We start from the raw sequence: 18,068 nt of genomic DNA, 5'->3' as shown, positions 1-18,068 counted from the left end.
GGTCTCCAGACACGTCGAATTCATGGAGAGGGTGGGGGTCAGAGGCTTGGGGACAGGGCAGGGGGGCATTAGTGTATAATAGGGATCAAGCTTCAGTTTGGAAAATGACAAAGTCATCTGGAGAAGATGGTGGTGGCGGCCACACAACAGTGTGAATGCAAAATGCCACTGACCCGTGCGCTAAACATAGTTAAATGGTACATTTTGTTATGTATATTTTATGGCAACTTTTTAAAAATTTAAATGCTTTGTGATTTTCAGAGAGAGAGGTGGGGGGTGTTAGAGCATGCTTGGGGCAGGACTGTTGGCAAGGGGACAGGGGGATCTGTGGGCAGAGGACCAATCTGTGGAGAGGGCTCGGTGCCTGAGGGAGGGCAGGTCCTTGAAGAAAGGTGAGCTCTGTGCAGGATGAGGAAGTGCCCTTTCCTGAGAAAGGAAGGGATGAGGAGGGTCTGTGGGAAACCTGTGAGACCCTGACGATGAAATGTCAGTGGAGGAGTCACTGTCTGGTGTGCCAACCACATGGGGACTCACAAACACAGCCAGCTGACTGGAGCTGGCATCTCAGGGTGCTCAGAAAGGGGTACAGGTGGTGGAGAGGGGCACAGGGCAGGGGAACACAAAGCTGCCTCACTCAGCAGTCGGCGAGGTGGCTGTCCCCTTTGAGGAGGGGCATAAAGACATGTGGACTGACCACAGAGGTGACCAACACAGTGGCAGCCCATAGTAGGTCTTCGGTCAGTGCTGGGAGAACGATGGGACAGGATGGAATGACACAGAAAATCCTGGCAGGAGATACCTCCCACATGACATCAAATGACCACGGATCTATTGCGTCCCCCTGATAAATTCCTGGAAAAACCGTGCCCTTTGGGGGTTGAATCCACTCTACCTTAAGACGAAATCTTGGCAGGAGAACAGCTGTCCCTTTTCTAAAGGGTGGTGGCCCGTCTGTGACCCCAGCCTGTTTGTAGCGCTTGCTTCATCAACAAAGACAAAGTGAGCATGGGGAACCACAGTGAGGGAACCACAGCTCATCACTCAGAACAGGAAGCTGGAAAGACAACCACTCCCTTCGTCCCACTAATGGCCGGCATCCCGGTAAGCGAGAACTGCCCGCCAATCCCTCGCTTCCAACAGGACATTTGCTATAAATCAGAACACCCACCCACACACATTGGAGAAGCTGCGTCTTGCCTCAGAGCCCTTTGAACATCTAAGCTGCATGCCTCTCCTACTGCACGGTCCCTCAAACGGGAGCTCCAGCGACAGGCAACACCCATGGGGCTGGCATCACCGATCTCCTCATAGATCCTTTACACAAAATCATGGAGACGGCTGCATATTCCTCCATGCGAAAAGCAAATCAAAGGACAGAGATGAGGGCGAAGCCTCCCAAGCTCACCAATTTGTGCTGGAGACGAATGGTGATGAGCGGAGAGCCTGACAGATTCTGGGAGAGCACGGGCAACGGGGCGACCTCCAGGGAAATGAGGTAGCTGGCCGCTGACAGCGGGCAGTTCTTGTAAGTCGCTGCCTCGGCAACCCTGGGAAATAAACGGAAAGTCATTACCTAGAAGAAAGGGAGGGCATGCAGCGAAGAGCCCAAAATATTGGGACTGGTGTCTTTTTTTTTTTTTTTGGCGGGTGGGACTTTGATTTCCATCGGTCAGTACCCGCTGCTCCCTTTCAGGCTGGGTGAGTCTTATGTTCAGTATTCGAAGCTGGTAGCTTGAATTCCATCGCTCAGACCTGTTCCCTTTAAGGTTTGATGCCATTACCACTGGGGGGATGGGCCCTGACCTCACGGAGTTTCTAATCTAGGAGAAGCCCCAGAGAGGTGGCCCAGGGACACAAAGGTCCAAACGATGGGCTGGAATGTCAGCCATCCACTGTCATGCAGTGTGAACATGAGCATGTGACATGCTCTGTCTGAACTTCAGTCTCCCTAGTGACCACGTGGTGTGATGAACAGCACTGCGGGGCACCTGCCTTTCTGATGGAGGACACTCCATTTCCTTCTGGCCCAGGGGCTCCGCTGTTGACGCCAAGGCACAGATGGAGAACGCTCAGTCAGAGAGGGTCACTTCTCTGTGCTACCCGTCAGCCCTAAGGGATGGGGTCCTGGATCACAGTCACAAGTATTGGGAGTGGAGAGCTGAGACGGAGCCAAAGGATATCACTAGCAGGCCGGACCAAGCTGCTCCTACATCTAGGAAACGCATGTGTCATCCAGTGTACACAATCCAATGAACTCTGCTGTTGCTTTAGAATGGTCTCCTGGCTCCATTCTGAGGAAACAGCCATCCCAGTTCTATGGCTGGCCCAACATGAGCGTCAGGGAAAGGTGAGCAGTCTATCACTGTGGGGATCAGGGGACAGCAAACCTGGAAGGACCCTCTGCATCCAGGTGGCCCAGTGGGAACCAGCTAAGTCCACCACCACCCAGAAGCTGTGGATGGTCTGATGCTGGTCCCAGGCAGTTGTCACTTGAACCTGGGGCTTGGCACGTGGATAAAAAGCTTGTCCTGGCCCTGACTTCACTCTTCGTGCATTAAACTCATGTGCTGACTTAGATGTGCCCTGCCTGGGGATTTCAAGGACGTTAAGATTCCACCACCTCCTTTCACTCTCATGAGAAACCCTCAGTGCATGAAGATCATATGGTGTAATGTGGAAGGAAGTCAGCCGTGTGGATGAGCGGGGACACCGGAGAGCCGTCCTGAGCTTCTATGACTCTACTTCCAATCAACCGTGGGATTTGAAAATTATCCCAAAGGCAGAGTGATGAGAACGGACAGCCACCCTCTTGAGGCGATGGGAGTCAGCGCTTACACATCACAGTCAAGGGCGCCGAGATTTATTTAAACAATTAACTCTCTGAGTGCCCGCAGTGACCCTCAGAAATCGTCCCCTCTGATCCGGCAGGAGAACACAGGCTCGGGGGCCGCCTGGTGTCTGCCCAAGGTCCACATGCGGTCGGGCACCACTGGGCTGGAGCAGGAAGTCTGGAGTCAGGCTGGGACCTCAGCTCTGCCTCTGCTCCCCCTCCCGTCCTGCTTACACCCCAGCAGAGACTGCCATGAACCAGGGAGCACCTGTTCAAGCCATGTGGTGGCTGTTGTCGAGGATCGTGCAACACCTTCGCATGAAGTGCTGACTTCAGAGCTTCACCGAGCTGCACATTCAACCCGTGAAAAATGTGTTCTTGTCATTGAAAAGTAATTGCTTTGACTTCAGAAAAACCAGTCAGGACTTGGATTTGCTGCTGGCAGAGTTCACACGGTCTCCTGGTGGGGCGCTAGGGGTAGAGAGGTACCTGGCTGAGCAGGTGACAGTGTCCCCAACTGCAGGGGAGAAATGGGAGTTGACCATGGGGACCCAGGTCACGATGGCTAGGGTCCTGAGGCTTCCAGGGGTCCTACTTCTGGCACTGGGGGCAGTGAGGACAGCGGGGTGGGGGGCTGACACCCTTGGCACAGAGGAACCAGCAGCCCGTCTGCAAGTTTCACAGGAAGCCAAGAGTAAGGCCAGGGTGAAGTGCATGAGGCTCACACTCAGATGTGTGGCTGTCTCCACACACCTTTCTGCCCCGCTCTGGCCATGGGCCGGGGGGAGTGTGGACAACCGTGACCAGGGGCCCCTCAGACCGTCCAAACACCAACTGCGGAAACACATCCCTTGGCTCACATCAGGCTGGCACAGGCCCTGGGATCTGTGTCTGTCCCAGGGACCCCACGAAAGGCGAGGAGTGGGTCCTGCCTGGTGATATTCCTGCCTCCCAATCTCTCCTTGGGGGAACCAGCCCTTCCCTAAGGGTTGAATAGGGCTAACCCACCTCCAAGCTCTAGGGGTCATGTGAAAATTAACTAACCAACGAAAGAACAGGATCCTAGCCCCATGATTGGGGTGCTAGGATGAGCACATGACCCAAATGGACCAATCATAGCCTTCCCTGGGTCTCCACAAGGGGTCATATGAGCATAACTGACCAATGAAAGAGCAGGATCTTCTAGGCCCCCTCCCCATGTGGTTGGGGAGGGTGTGCCAGGCTAGACACATAACCCAAATGGACCAATCACAGCTCTCCCTGGGTCTCCACAGGAGTTTCAGGGAAAAGGGTCCTCTCCTGAGATCTCTGAACCCAACCCCCTCTGGGCCTGGAGCTACCCGAGCCAAACACGCCCCTATGGAGGGGCTTTCCGGGAAATGAGCCAACTGGGAGACAGAGAGACCAGGCCTAGAAGCGTGCTCTGGGTTCCTGGGTCCAGCCTGAGATCCACCTGCCCCTGTCCTTCTGGGCCCAGGAGCCCTCAGTGACCTCACCTTCTGCTTAAGCTCATGTGTCCACATAGTCCTGACTGGTGCAGGCATGTGCTGCTGGCCTCTCATTCTGCAGACATGAAAACTGAGGCTCAGGGTGATTAAGGCACGTGTCCACGGTCACACAGTTGCAGGTGGGGTCAATATGGCAACCAGCCCGTGTTCCTGACCTCCACACTCTCAGCCTGCCCCCAGGGCGTGCAAACCCCTAAGCAGAGCTCCTGCGTCTTCTAAGGGTTGTACATTTCTTCGCTGTAACAGCAAAGCACCAGATGTCAGCATCATGAGAACTCTGCAGAATGTCGTACACACCTGTGATGGCAGGAGCTGGGCATGTCACAGTGTCAGCCACCCGTAAACAAGTGTGCACACCTGTACACACACACACATACAGAGTTTCCTTTGTGCTATGTGACCCCTGAGACTCACTTGGTGTCTTCTGGCCGGATGTTGTTCAGGTAATAATGCATCGTGTGGTAGAGCAGGCCCACGATGGTGGTCCAGACTGGTGGGAAAGCAGAGGGACGGAGACCTTTGTCAACCTTCCAAGTGACAAGCAGGAGAAGCACAAAGCCTCTAGCCAGATCCCTTCACCCCACAGTGTGGACCCTCACACCCAAGAACCAGGGGAGAAGAAATTGAGGGACCCTCCTGAGACTCTGACCCTTCAACTGTGACAGTGACTCCCTGCTTCCTCCCTGTGACAGCTCCAGACGTGCAGACACAGCAGCTCCCAGGATGCCAGGCATATCAGGACACTGCTGAGCCCCGAAGGCTGAGGCCTCGTGAGCCGTGCACGGCAGTGCCAGCCCGCGGCTCTGTGGTGTGGGCACAGTGTGTTTGCCGTCTGCACACAGGATATTTGTACCCCGACTGGAGCGGTTGATCACCCAACCGTCCTCCGTGCCTGCGGCGGGCCCACCTCTCTGACACAACCATCTTGGAACAGGACTCCTTACTTTCTATTGTTTCCCTCCACTAGCTTAGGGAGGACTTTCTCACTTCTTCAGGGTTATTCATGGAGAATGTTAAAGTCTCAGGAATGTAGTTAACAATCACATATCATGTGCTCCATACGGGTATGAGGGCTTTGCTTGTTTAATTCTCACAATATGATTGGGCAAGTACCAATGTTGTCCCCATTTTACAGGTGAGGAGACTAAGGCATGGGCAGGCTCATAACTTGCCCAAGGCCACATGGCCAGTGAGTGTCTGAACCCAGATTCGAGCCTGGATCGCAGGCTGGACTTGCTCCCTGTCTCTAAGGCAGAACCCCGAACTGCATGTCCTCTGGCCAGTGTCAGGAGCTGAGAATCCACAACTTTCCCTGGCTTCCAAGCCCCCTGGGATGGATGGACACACATGTTCACTTTTCAAGGGATCAGAGGGGACAATGGTCATTGCACTAAGACTGGCCAGAGCCACCTGGGCCCCAGATGGAGCTCCCAGAGTCAGAGACAGTCCTCAGGGTCCCCTTGGCTGCTTGTCTGACCTGCAGGGGAGTAGAACCCTGGGCCCCTGAGCTGACACTCCAGTTTGAGGACACCCTGGGTGGAGGGGAGATGGCATATCCGTTCTTATTCAGCCAACGGGGCTATGCGAATGTTTGAGGACATACAGTGTCCTCCCAGGCGGACCGGAGTCACCCCGGAGAGCCTGTGTGAGACGCAGGTTTCCAGCCCACACCCGGTTTCCTCCCGTGCACCAGGCTGGGTGGAGTGGGCCTGGAGTCCACTTATGAGCGAGCAAGTTGCTCCCACAGGAACAGGTGAGGCCTGTGGGCAGCACCTCAGCCAGGTGCCCAGTCACAGCCCTCCAGGGGCCGATGGTTCTCAAGGAAGACCACAGTGCATCCCCCTCTGCCGAGGGTCCAGGGGCACCCACCTTGGCTGCGGAAGGCCTCATGGGGGATCTTGATGTAGTTCTGGCCCTGGGCCGGGAAGCGGTAGAAGGAGGAGTTCATGGTCTTGGGCAGGAGCTTGGCCACAGAGAACTCTGAGGGGAGGCAGGAGAGAGGACCAGTCAGACCTCCAGGCAGGGTCGGGGTGAAACCCCACGCTCCCCAGGCAGGGTAGTTACCTTTGAAAAACAAGGGCCTGAAATAATGAGCCTGGGGAAGTGACTGCAGTCGAATGGCTCATGTGTCCACTCCGCCATACCCAGTGCGGGACTTTGGGCCCAAGGGGACCCCTCCCTCCCTAGGCAGCCCTTTGGCTCTGGGAGCCTCAACACCGAACATGTCCGATCGTGCAGTAGACCCCATGTGCTGAGGGGGCTGCTGCTCCCCAAGCTCTGAGGGACACAGAAAATGGAAACAACGGGCCCGTCTTTAGACATCAGGCCAACGTCATCGCATGGAGGTAGCTGTCATGTCCGACGTACTCCTGTGACACCATCCCGTGTGCATGAACGGCTCTCAGAGTAAAAAGTTAACAGGACCACATCCCAGACAAACTTAAAACAGAAGGGCCTGAGGGATAGACTGTGGGACAATGACCGTGGGAAGGCAGCTTCGGGCCAAGCTTCCAGCTCTAGCTCTGGGACACTTGGCTTTGCACCTCACATCCCCCAGACAGACGGAGGAGTCGCTGCCGCCTGACTCCTGCTCAGAACTGGATGACAGTTGCACAACAGGCCCTCGGCCCTCGAGTCACCATCAAACACTCGCGAGGTCCTGTGTGTTCTCTCGTCACACTGAACACACTGCCCTGGTCTCGCTCTGTCTCCCCAACGTGCAATTTCACACAATACAACGGAGTTCGGGGAGACAGAACCGGTTATCCATGGAGTGCGAGGCTGTGTATGTGTGTGTGCGCATGTGTGCGTGCATGTGTGTGTGCGTGTATGTGATGGAACCAGGGTTCAATGGGGCACAGTCACCAGGGAGGCCACCCTTCCCTCCTCTCTGCCCACCCACTTGTCCCTTCTGCCGACCCACCAAGCACCTGCCACGGAGGAGGAGCCCACGATGGCGACCTGCGGCTTGCTAGCTTCCAGATTGGAGGAGATGTGGCTCATGACGACATCCACAGTCTCTATCAAGCCCAGCACCACAGACTTGTTCTGGAAGTGACACAGGGAGAGCTGTGACATGACCCTTTTGCTCAGAATCGCGGTACCAGTGCACCAGACATGCAGAGTCAAGCCCGCCCTTGCTCTGTGGACATTGGTCCAAAGGAAAAAGGACACCCAGTGTGTGGTGAGTCATCGTAGGTTGGGCTCTGTCCTCACAACCACCAGGTGAGGAGGAGCCATGAGTCCTACCCCTCCCCCCTTGCACAGGTACAGAGGTGACTGCTGAGGTCACACAGCCTGCCAAGCCCTTTGAATGTGGGCCCTGCTCATACACACTTCTGTGCCCAGACACACGCCCGGTCTCAGCTCCACTCTGAACTCACCAAGGGACCTCGACATGTCTCTGATCTACCCCTATCCCAGGTCATCCCACCCACGAGGAGGGGGCTAATCACTGCCATGTCTCCCCCCTAGCATGAGGACACCAGCAGTTTTGTCCTATTCTCTGCGAAGCGGCGAGATGTTCCAGAGGGGCCAGCACCCCAAATCATCCCTGCTTTTTTCTCTCTTGGTCACCCCCATCTCTGCAGCCTGCTCAGCACCTAGGTGTTCACTCTGGGTTGACTGTCCCTGTCGTCGGACACATGCCAACCCGGGAGAGGGACGTACGTGGCTTGCATCCCCCTGCCACCCTTCTCTCATCCCAGCTTTTCTGACAGAGCATTGTCTGCAGCTAAGCATCCTTGTCACGGTCCCACAGACATGCCCGTGAGACCCTGACGGTCTGGGACCAGACCACGGAGGCCGACTTAAGACATTTCACTTCTGGCCACAGCCCGACTACAGTCGGCCGGGACAGGTGAGCACGTGGAAGTCTGTTTCCAGCGCGCAGCTCAGCCCGGCCGGGTGGCAGCTGAATCATCCCTCTCCTCCGCACCCGCCTGTGAGAGCCTCCCAAGTCTGATTGCTTCACGACCAAACCATTCGTATTCTGCAGCAGAGCATTCAGACAAAGCTAACATGTCTGTGTGGTTCCCACCAGCCGTCCACTGTGGGGGCTCCTGGGCTCCCGCCGGGCATACAACATCTGCTAGTAATCATGACCCCTGGGGGGTGGGGTGCCTTTTTCCAAAGGATTCGTTTCTAGGACAGATGATAACAATACTAACCTCGTTGCCCTTTTAGCTCCCTTTGCCAAAGATGAACCCATGTTCATTGCACGGGAAACCGTTCTAATCAAAATTCATCCAGTGTGAACCCTTGATCAATCTCATTGACAACGAGAGCATGAGATGTCATCTCTCCTCACACTGGCACATATTTTTAAAATGTGCAGCAGTTCAGGAGAAGGTGAGCTCTGCTGTCCCATGACAGGGTCGCAGCCCCGCTGGGTAAGGCAGGTGAGAGCCCTCTTCAGCTTCCACCCCCACCGGCAACCCTGGTCATCAGCATGGAGATAGAGCTCAGGTCCCCGCGTCACAGGGTTGAGAAGAGACTGCTCTGTGCCTGCGTGGGACTTGGCAGGAGTGAGAAGTTAGCTGTCTGCTCTGCTGAACCTCTGAGAGGCAGGTTCTGGTCGTCACGGAAGCCCAGCCCTTTTGAAAAGGTCACAGCCCTTTTCAAACCCTGTGGTCCATCTCCATCCTCTTAGCTCTGAGCCTCTTGGAAGCAGAGAGGGCTGAGATCTCTGGAACCCAGAGGGTCCCATGACACCTGATATCCCTGGAAAGTGTTCTCAACTGAGTCAGGAGAAACAGGCTAGATCAGAGGCACAGTCTGTTTGTGGAACACTTATGCACGTAAGTGAATGGAAACCTAGGTTCGGAGAGAGCGGTCCAAGAATGTCAACAACTGTTATCTCTCTATCTCGGGATTTTGGATGACTTGGCTATTTTTTTTATTATTATTATTATCATCTGCCCGTTCCAACTTCTCCACAAATATTCACTTGTTGTATTTGTTAAATGAGCCAATCAATAAAGTTTCTTTTAAAAAGGGAAGACAAATGAGTCCACTCTCCTTTCTAATTACTGGGAGTACAGAGGAGAGGCTTTCTAGTTTTTCCCACTGACTTTGCGGAGTACTAATGGTCTTTAAAGGGCAGAGATGCTTTTTTTGTTGTTGTTACCTCTCCAGGATAATGGGATGGTAATAAAATATATTATTAAAATGACACAGAGGTCAGCCAAGGATTCCGTCCTCCTTAAGAAATGCCGCGGGGAGGACGGAGACATTAGGGGGCTGACACGACACCACGCCATGTAGGAGACAGGGCATTTCAAGTCAGCTGCCATCCTGAGCTCTGAGGGCTTAGGTCTCAGGGCTCGGGACCGAGCGGTGCATCCTCTCTTCTGGATGTGAATGGGGCCATGTTCATGCCGCTTCTAGGAAGATGGAATGGTTCCCAAGGCGCGTGAGGTTCGCAGATCAAGTAAGCATTCTTCCCTCTTACCTCGGACTCAGTGGCCCAGCTGGACAGGCGCAGGACCTCACCGACGGTCTTCAGGAAAGTCTAAGGGCAGACAGAATGACCCTGCTTAGCACTGTCCGCAAGCCTCAGAACCTTGAGACCTGCAGGGTCCCCGTTTCTGTCAGTCCTGCTATCAAGGGGAAACTGAGGCTCGTAGAGGTTAAATGACCTGCAGAAGGACACAGAGTGGGGGGGGCCACCCCGGAGGGCGGCCCAAGCCCCTCACAGCGCAGAACATCCTGTCACAGCCCTTTTCAAACCCTGTGGTCCATCTCCATCCTCTTAGCTCTGAGCCTCTTGGAAGCAGAGAGGGCTGAGATCTCTGGAACCCAGAGGGTCCCATGAACGAATGAATGAAATATGAGGAGTCTGACACCTGCTTCCATCACCTGGGCAGGAGGGCCCACATGAACCTCCTTCCTCTGCAGGATGTCCGATTTCCTACACATGTGGCCTTGCACATGCTGCTTTGGGTCTGTCTTCAGCGAGGAAACCAGTAAGAATTAAGAACCCACCAGTGCTAGACACTGTTCTGTGCATCTTGGGAACCCGTTTACTCCCCGAGGAGGAGAGCAATGCTGTTTTCTCCTCCGTGACTCGGGGAGCATAGCAAGGCAGTGACGTGTTAAGGAACGTGACCAAGGGTGCCTTTTTTTGCACACGGCAAGTAACCGGCCACCAGAGCCTGAACACCTGCTCTTAACCCTGGGCTTTTGAGGTGAAACATCCCTTCTCTGCACATCAGCCACCAGCCCTGGTGCTGAGATAGAAGATACCAAGTCCACAAGAGTCTGCGTCCACCTCTACCTTCACCCAGAACGTATCCAAGGACAATGGAAAGAGAGGGAGCACCCTGTGACAAGGTCATGCACGGTGACTTCACGCTGCACTATAGATAACATTGGGAATTCTCACTGAGATATAAAGTCACAGTGTTGGGCTCACACTGTTCGGACAATGGTCTGTGCCCTCATGGCTGCCCTAGAAGCAGCTCCGACTCTCACCTGGTGCCAGGGAGGCAGCAGAGTTTAAGGCAGGAGCCACCAACCCAGATGCCAAAGGACCAGGTAGGTGTGGAGATGGGCCAGGCTGGCCAGGCTGGCAGCCGCCCCCAAAGCCCCCAGCTCCGAAGTTGAAGGGCTTTTTACCTCGGTAAGATTCAGTGCTGTTTCCGCAGAGAGGGATTTGTCGGGTAAACTGAGGGACATGTTCTGAAGGTAACTCAGCACAATCCCAGGGCTCTGAAAGTTTTTCCTCTCTTCTGTCAGGTTGGTTATGATGGGATGGTAGGCATTGGTGGGCATCTAAAAAAAAATCAGCAACATGAGCTCCTGAGCTAAGAACAGGAGCCGAAAGGTTGTCCTCTCCACAGTCACCTGTCCTTGGGTCTCAGGTTTATCTCCCCACCGTCACAGTAGTGATGGCACCTGCCACAGACCAGGGGCTCGGTGGCTGTGTCCCCTTGGTCAACACTGCATCCTCATGACATGATGACCCCATGAAATACACACCCATTTCTTAGATGAAGCTAAGCTCAGAGGCGATTAGGCAGAAATAGGTGTTAGGACTAGGATTTGAACCCAAGCAGGTGGTTCCCCTGTATAAACTCACTGTTACATTAGGGCTCTCAGGAAGGAAAAGCGGTCTGGTTACCAATACTGATGTCAGAGGGGACGTGTTCTGTATGAATGGTCCCTGTCCTCAAACAGGGACACAGGAGCCATGCCCAAGGGCCACTGTGCCACCTGCCCTGGAAAAGGTCCCAGTGTCCAACCGTCTCAAGGCAATCTTGCTGTCTTGTGTGTTCCTCAGGCATCTGAGGTCACTGGCCGCCGCCCGAAGCGGAGAGTTTTCTGGTCAGTGGCTCTCCGCAACCAGCCCCACACCCACGCTGGCTTCCCATCCATTTATTACATCTTCCCCAGACACCACGCTGCCTGTAGGGGACAGGGGCTCTCTGATGGGATTTTTATAGTCCTGGCACAGAGTCCCAGAAAAAAGGCACCTAGACCAGGGGACAAAACACAAGCGCCTGCTCACCAGGGTGCTGGCCGTGGGCGTCAGGAGGAAGCTCGGGGGTGTTGAGGACAGCCAAATATGCTTTCCTGGAAAAAAAAAATCGAGAGTGATCGGTGACAGACCAGAACACGGGGCACCTCTGTCACCCCTCAGGAAGTTCTGTCCTTGTTTGAAAATCTGCCGGCTTCCGACACAGCTAAGAGAGCCGGGGAGGTTCTGAGCAGAAATGACTCTGGAAAGATAAAAGGCTAAGAAACGAGCTTCACGGATCGCTTGTAAGGATTTCCCAGGTCAAACTGTTTCTCCATTTATATCCTCAGTTGCTCCGGGACGCCATTCCCTCAAGTCACTGTATAAAAAGATGATTTTTCACAAGCTTTTGCCAACCTCAGATAAATAAGGAACCAAAAGAAAGAGAGTTCAATCACATGTGGGTGAGTTAGACATAAAAGACAGGTGGCTGATCACTGGGACAACCTTCATCAGACCTTCTCCCACAGACAGAGGAAAGGAGACCCAAGAAAGGGGTGAGGGCACAGTCCCCCTGGGCCCCTTCCTCCCTGATGATTCAGTTATTCCTTCTATTCAGGACTCCATTTCATTAATTATGAATCACTATACATAGCTAGTTATGAATAACTTGGTTCATTATGAATAATTATGAAGAGCTGCAAAGAGAGAAGCCATCCAAGATCAAAGATCAAGCCATGATGAACTCTACTCTCTCTTATTTTGGGGAAAGTCCTCGTGGTAGCTTTGAGTGACCTAGGAAATGACCTCATTGCCTTCGTTAGCTCCCGGAGAATCAACCTTGTGGGCTGGGGTGGGGCTAGAGGAGGGTGGATGGAGAAAGCGGGACGGCTATTCGCTGAGTCGGAGTGGCACTTGTCACCTGAGGACCCATGTGAGCCCACACAGTCAAGCCAAGGACAGGAAGCATGTGTCTACCATCCTGCCCGCCGGGTGACTGATGACCACACGAGACAGATGAGAAATACCTCTGTGCCAGGTCCCCAGGCAGGCTCAGTCCCCACCACGTGCTACGTGAGTGTCCGGTGGTCCCGAGGGAGTGTCTCGTGTTCAAGGGGAGAGGCTGTCCGGTCTGGGGCTCTGAGCACAGCCTCTATGTCCCCTGGAGTAGTGGTGGGTGGAGCCTGGCATAGTTATGGGCAGAACCTGGAGTAGTGCTGGGTGGAGCCTGGGCAGTGATTTGGTGTGAATTAGGAAAGATCCTGCCCTTTGGACAGAGCAGACCAATGGGAGTAGAAGGGCACCCTTCTGGACAGCTCACCGGGAGACGCGCCCTCCTGGGGGCACCTGCTGCTCCAGTTTCCTGTTCAGGCACGTTTCTGGATGCAAAGAGCAGGTTCTAGGTCCTCCTGTGGACACAGCCACACCAGGGCCCTGGCTCCGAGAGCAGGCCGGCGTCAGCCCTGCTGTCTATCTGAGCACAGCTGCCAGGCATCTGTGCTGGGCTTGTGAGCAGTAGCACGTGGCCCTCCACACGGGGCCTTCCTGGGGATGTCAGAGTCACTTTCTCCACTCATGCGTGACATCATACACCATCTCAGAATCAGGTCCCTAAGTGACATGGGATTCCAATGGGTCTAGATCTGGCCCAGCTATGGCTCCCCAGGGCACGAAGTATTAACAGAACGCCTGTCCTTCATCCCCCAGAGAATCAGACATCCCTGTTCTCGGTTGCAGAGAGCCAGGTGAACAGCCGGCACACGAATCAGGGATGCAGCCCTCCTGAAATGCTGCCCCGTGTGGGGGTCCCTATGCCCACAGGTGTCCTGGTAACAAGGGACTGCTGTGACAGCTACAAGCACCAGAGTTACTGAGCTCATAAACTACCGGGAAGGCAGGATTCATTGGAGGTTCTCCATATCACAGACATCTCAGGCATCTCGAGTGACAAATCTCTGATGCCCAGGGAATAAAATGCAGTCGATGAAGATCCTCATTCCTTCTGAAGGACACTACACCATGTCCATTGTCCTTTCTTAGTGAAAGGTGGGCGGGCAAGTCAGAGGCTGCAGTGGACACACGCTGTCCTCGTGTGTCCGAGACCAGCACCCTGCTTGTCCCCCATGTGTTTCAGACGAGGCTGACCCTGCCAGACTGCCATGTCCTGGTGGATGTGACTCAGGCATATGGAAATCAGCCTATGTGACACCCCCAGCCACAGGAACTGGCTCTTGGGGAATGAATGCATGGGCCAACTGGGCAAATAAGAGTCCTGACCATGAGCCCTGCTGCAGAGAGGACAGAAGGGAGAAGCTCTCTGCTTTCTGCTGAGGTTGCTAGAGGATGAGGGTGTGACTCTAGAGGGAACAGCAGAGCCGTGCTGTCACTCCAAGAAAGCTGAGGGAGGCAGGGTCAAGACAGGTCCCTGGCAACATTTTTGGAGCACCTGGATCAAGCCAGTCTTGAAGTGACTCTCTACTGTTGTTTCCATTATGCGAGATTAAAAAAAAACCTTCTTAGCTTAAATCCTTCTCCTTGGGTTTTCTGTCACATTATGGCCAAGGTCCCAACAACTGAGGGGCTCCGTGTTGGAACCAGGGCCCAGTCAGGCCAGGCCCAGAAGCCGGGCCATTCACCCTGGTCATGATCCCCCACGTCCCTCACGGCTCTGGGTGTCACTGCAGCAGCCAAACAAGAAACGTTTATGCCGCATGCTGTCACTTTCAGGCAGATCATTTCTCATAAAAATAGACAGCATGTTATTATTCACTTGTGGGCAGAATGAAAATGGAATTGTAAGGGGGAGATAAATATTCCTCTTAAAAGCAGCTAAAATGCCCTGGAAATGGCTCATCGGCACAACCCCCAGCGCTGGGGTGGTAGTACGTTCATCAGTGGACATACTAGGAGAAAATAGCGATTGGCAGAGATTTGGACACAAAAGGTTGCCAATGACACGGTTCCATTTACAGGGAGGGGCAGGGGAGCCGGGAGGCACAGCTGGGGGCATGGGGTCTCCCTCTCGGGTGGTGGGTTTATTTGGAGGCTGCGTGATGCAAAAACATGGTCAGTGCCATTCATGGTGACTTTAAAGTAGTGAGATTGATGTTATATGAGTTTTATCTCAATACAAAAAAATAAAAAACAACATGACTTCCCAGGTCCCATGACTCATCGTGGGTGGGGGAAGACAGGACCCCAGGCCCACCTGCCCCACAGGTCCCGCGCTATGCTGGGCAGGAAGGGACAGCCCAGGGTTACCTGAGGGCCCGCCCGTGCGTCTAGTGGGCAGGAGGCTGGCAGTAAACATTCATTGAGCAGACGCATGGAAAGACTTGCAATATCTGCTCCCCAAAGCCTCCTGCAAACTCCCATCCCACAGACCTCGAGAACTCCCCGATGTCAGGGGACTGTTCATCTCAGTGGGTTTCTGGCAAATCATTACTTCCTCTGTCTTAGGGAACAGATGTTCTAGAAAAAGCCGTTGTGGTTCATTAGGACACATGTCTCCGCAGGTCTGACAGCTGCATCGGGAGCGTGGGGAGCAGAGATGCGCTGGGAAAGGGGGATGGATACACAGGTGCCCCTGCAGGGAACAGATACCAGCCCTGGCCCCCTACCCTATAGGTAGGAACCCCTCCCCCCGCCGGAACAGCCAGCCCTGGCCCCCACCTCACCCCCTCACTGACCGATGGCTGCCGTGAAGTACATGGCGATCTCTTCCGGGGTCAGCGCCCGCTCCCAGATGATAAACTCGTCGAAGGCTCTGTTCTCATAACGCCTGGTCTGGTCCTGCTCAGAGCTGATCACGAGGTTGACGTTGGGCTCCCCGTAGGCATGGGACACTTTCCCACTGGGGTCCGAGGTGCTCAGCGTCCCATTGACATAGACCTTCAGGCCCTCCTTGGGTTTCCACGTAAACAGGACATGAGTCCAGTAGGGGCCTGGAGAGAGCAGAGACCGCCATTCTGAGAACTGTGGGAATGAACGCCATGGCTTTGCCTTCCCAGGCTTTAGACATATCCCTCTTTCCTGAGATGGCTGATCCTTGTTTTCTTTGGTGAGTTCTCACATTGTTCCTAATGCAGACCTGACTTTCCTCGGCCCTTTGGAGCTCAGGAAAGAAACTACCCCCACCCCCAAAACCCCAGAAGCAATTCAAAGAGATCCTTTGATATTGTAAATAAGAACCTTTTCTAGTTTAAATTAAAATGAAATTATGACCAATAATCACAAGTTATTCAGAACATTCTTTAACTCCTGCCTAGGCTGTCACAGTGCAGGTCAATCGAGCCCATCCAAGGGCCATTGGTCCCAACTTCTCTAACGCAGAGCTGATGAAATTAACCAACATGGCGGCACTGCCGTAGTGAGGACCACGCTCCGTCCCTGAGCTTATGTGGTTGCTCCTCTCTCTGACACGAGCTTTATGCTCACCAGCTAGAAGAATGTTCATCAGACTGTACCCCACAAAGGGCCCCCAGCTTTGTTCTGCAAGCATTGTGTTTGGACGTCCTCACAAACTTGCTCCTGGAAGGAACGGGGTGGCCCATTCCAGGACCCAACTGAACGGGTTCCCAGCAATTCCACTGGGGCTCCTTGCTCAGGACTGAGCAGCTTTGTAATGTTGAGTCCCTGCAGAGCCCTTGGACCCTACGTGGGTCTAGAGTACTCTTGCCCTTGAATCTGAAGCAAGAAGAACACATCCCTGCAATGAAAAAATAGAGAGCGTATTGCCCGGTGGGAAAGCAGAGCTCAGCCGACTTTGCCTCAAAACATGTTCAAGGACCTGCGTGGCACCTGCCACCGTGTCAGCCCCGCAGACCATGGAGGGAAGACTCATGCACAGGACCCTGACAGCAGGTACAGCGTGAAGAGGGCCACAGACGAGGTACAGGCAGTTCTGGGGTGTGGAGGGGAAGCAGAGGTTGTCTCTGCTTTAGGGGATCAGAGAGGACACAAATGCAAGATTCTCTCCAACTCTATGTCCTTTTACTGTTCTTTTACGGGGGTGGAGGTCCATGCTTGGGCTGAGCAATAGCACCCTGAGAGCAAGCCTTGCCTGGGTCCCGTTATTCTGGGCTCTTTCATGAGCATCAAGTCACTCAGGTCTCAGTCACCTTGTCTGAGGGTGAGGCTGTTATTAGGCTCATACTATGAGCAAGGAAACTGAGGCACACGGAGGGAAGCAAGGCACTCATGCAGCTCACACAGCACATGAAGGCACATGACCCAGGTCGTCGGCTCAGAGTCTGTGTTTTTTAACTCATGGCTGGCCTCTTTTAAATGGGCCAGAGAACGAGTTTTCCTTAAATATCTCAAAGATGTCATTTCCTCCTGGAGGAAGCCATCTGGACCTCATGCTGCCCCCTCCACCTCCGCACTTCCCTTCTTAGGCACACCCCCCCAACACCACCAAGGCTACCCCAAAATACCTCTGAGGCCCTGTCCATCACCTACGCTTCCCAGCTCCCGGCCTGTACCCCCGACCCCATGCCTCTGTCATGCCCTGAGATGACCCGCTCACCCCGAGCTGTGAGAAAGCAGGAGTGGCCAGACAGAACCACGCTGGCCTGTCAACACCCACCTGCATGATCACGGCCGCCCTTGCCCAGGGTGCTGGCCTCTGTGTCCCGCCCTGTGCAAGCCACCCCAGGGGCCAGTCCAGCACAGACCCCCTTCCACCTCTCCAGAAGTCTTCCCGAGCCACCCCTTATGGGAAGGGGCTCTGTGCCAGGGTTCCTTAGCTCCTTGTTATGGGTAGGGTCTCCCAGCGACCCTCCCCCCCCACGCCCGTCCACCTAGGCTGACAGCGCCCTCACCTGGTGGGCTGAAGGTAGCCTCCCACGTCTTGGAGTTGTCCCTCGTGTATAGCTCCACGGAGCCCTTGCCGTTGCTGGAACAGACTTTGAACCCCTCGGAAATGACCTGGCCCCCGTATGCAGAGGGGACCGGTTTGGACTGCTCCCCTTGTGTCTTCCAGAAAAAAGAGAATGTGACCCCTGAGGAAGGGAAAAAGGCACTGGGTCATTACCAATGACGAGCGGAAATGGAACTCCACCTCCCTGCGCTTTTTCCCTGAAAAGAGCAATTTTTTCCTCATCCTAGGGATAGTGTATACTCAGTTCAGAAAATGCAGCCAAAAGTAATAGGTAGTATTTATTAAGCACTAAGGACCAGCTACGTTTCTAAGAATTTGAAATGAACTGTCTCCTCCCAAATATTGTGAAAACCCATTATACAGCTGGGAACACTGAGACCCCGTGCCCAA

At 54.2% G+C, this 18,068-nt stretch overlaps 1 protein-coding gene across 2 annotated transcripts in view; it reads right to left on the bottom strand.

Annotated features, from left to right (window-relative positions):
* Positions 1 to 18,068, bottom strand: part of ADGRD1 (adhesion G protein-coupled receptor D1) — a 92,672-nt gene that overhangs the window by 51,197 nt on the left and 23,407 nt on the right. For both annotated transcript variants that reach the window (XM_066260853.1, XM_066260855.1), the window contains 9 exons: positions 17,620 to 17,799; positions 15,487 to 15,741; positions 11,849 to 11,913; positions 10,957 to 11,112; positions 9,791 to 9,850; positions 7,269 to 7,386; positions 6,208 to 6,318; positions 4,753 to 4,828; positions 1,406 to 1,547 (listed from right to left, as the gene is read on the bottom strand). In XM_066260853.1, coding sequence (XP_066116950.1) covers positions 1,406 to 1,547; positions 4,753 to 4,828; positions 6,208 to 6,318; positions 7,269 to 7,386; positions 9,791 to 9,850; positions 10,957 to 11,112; positions 11,849 to 11,913; positions 15,487 to 15,741; positions 17,620 to 17,799 — 1,163 coding nt within the window. The remainder of the gene's footprint in view (positions 1 to 1,405; positions 1,548 to 4,752; positions 4,829 to 6,207; positions 6,319 to 7,268; positions 7,387 to 9,790; positions 9,851 to 10,956; positions 11,113 to 11,848; positions 11,914 to 15,486; positions 15,742 to 17,619; positions 17,800 to 18,068) is intronic.

This window comes from Saccopteryx bilineata, chromosome 2 (genome assembly GCF_036850765.1).
Source record: "Saccopteryx bilineata isolate mSacBil1 chromosome 2, mSacBil1_pri_phased_curated, whole genome shotgun sequence".
In the NCBI taxonomy this organism is placed as follows: domain Eukaryota; kingdom Metazoa; phylum Chordata; class Mammalia; order Chiroptera; family Emballonuridae; genus Saccopteryx; species Saccopteryx bilineata.
This window is presented reverse-complemented; position numbering and strand designations above follow the sequence as displayed.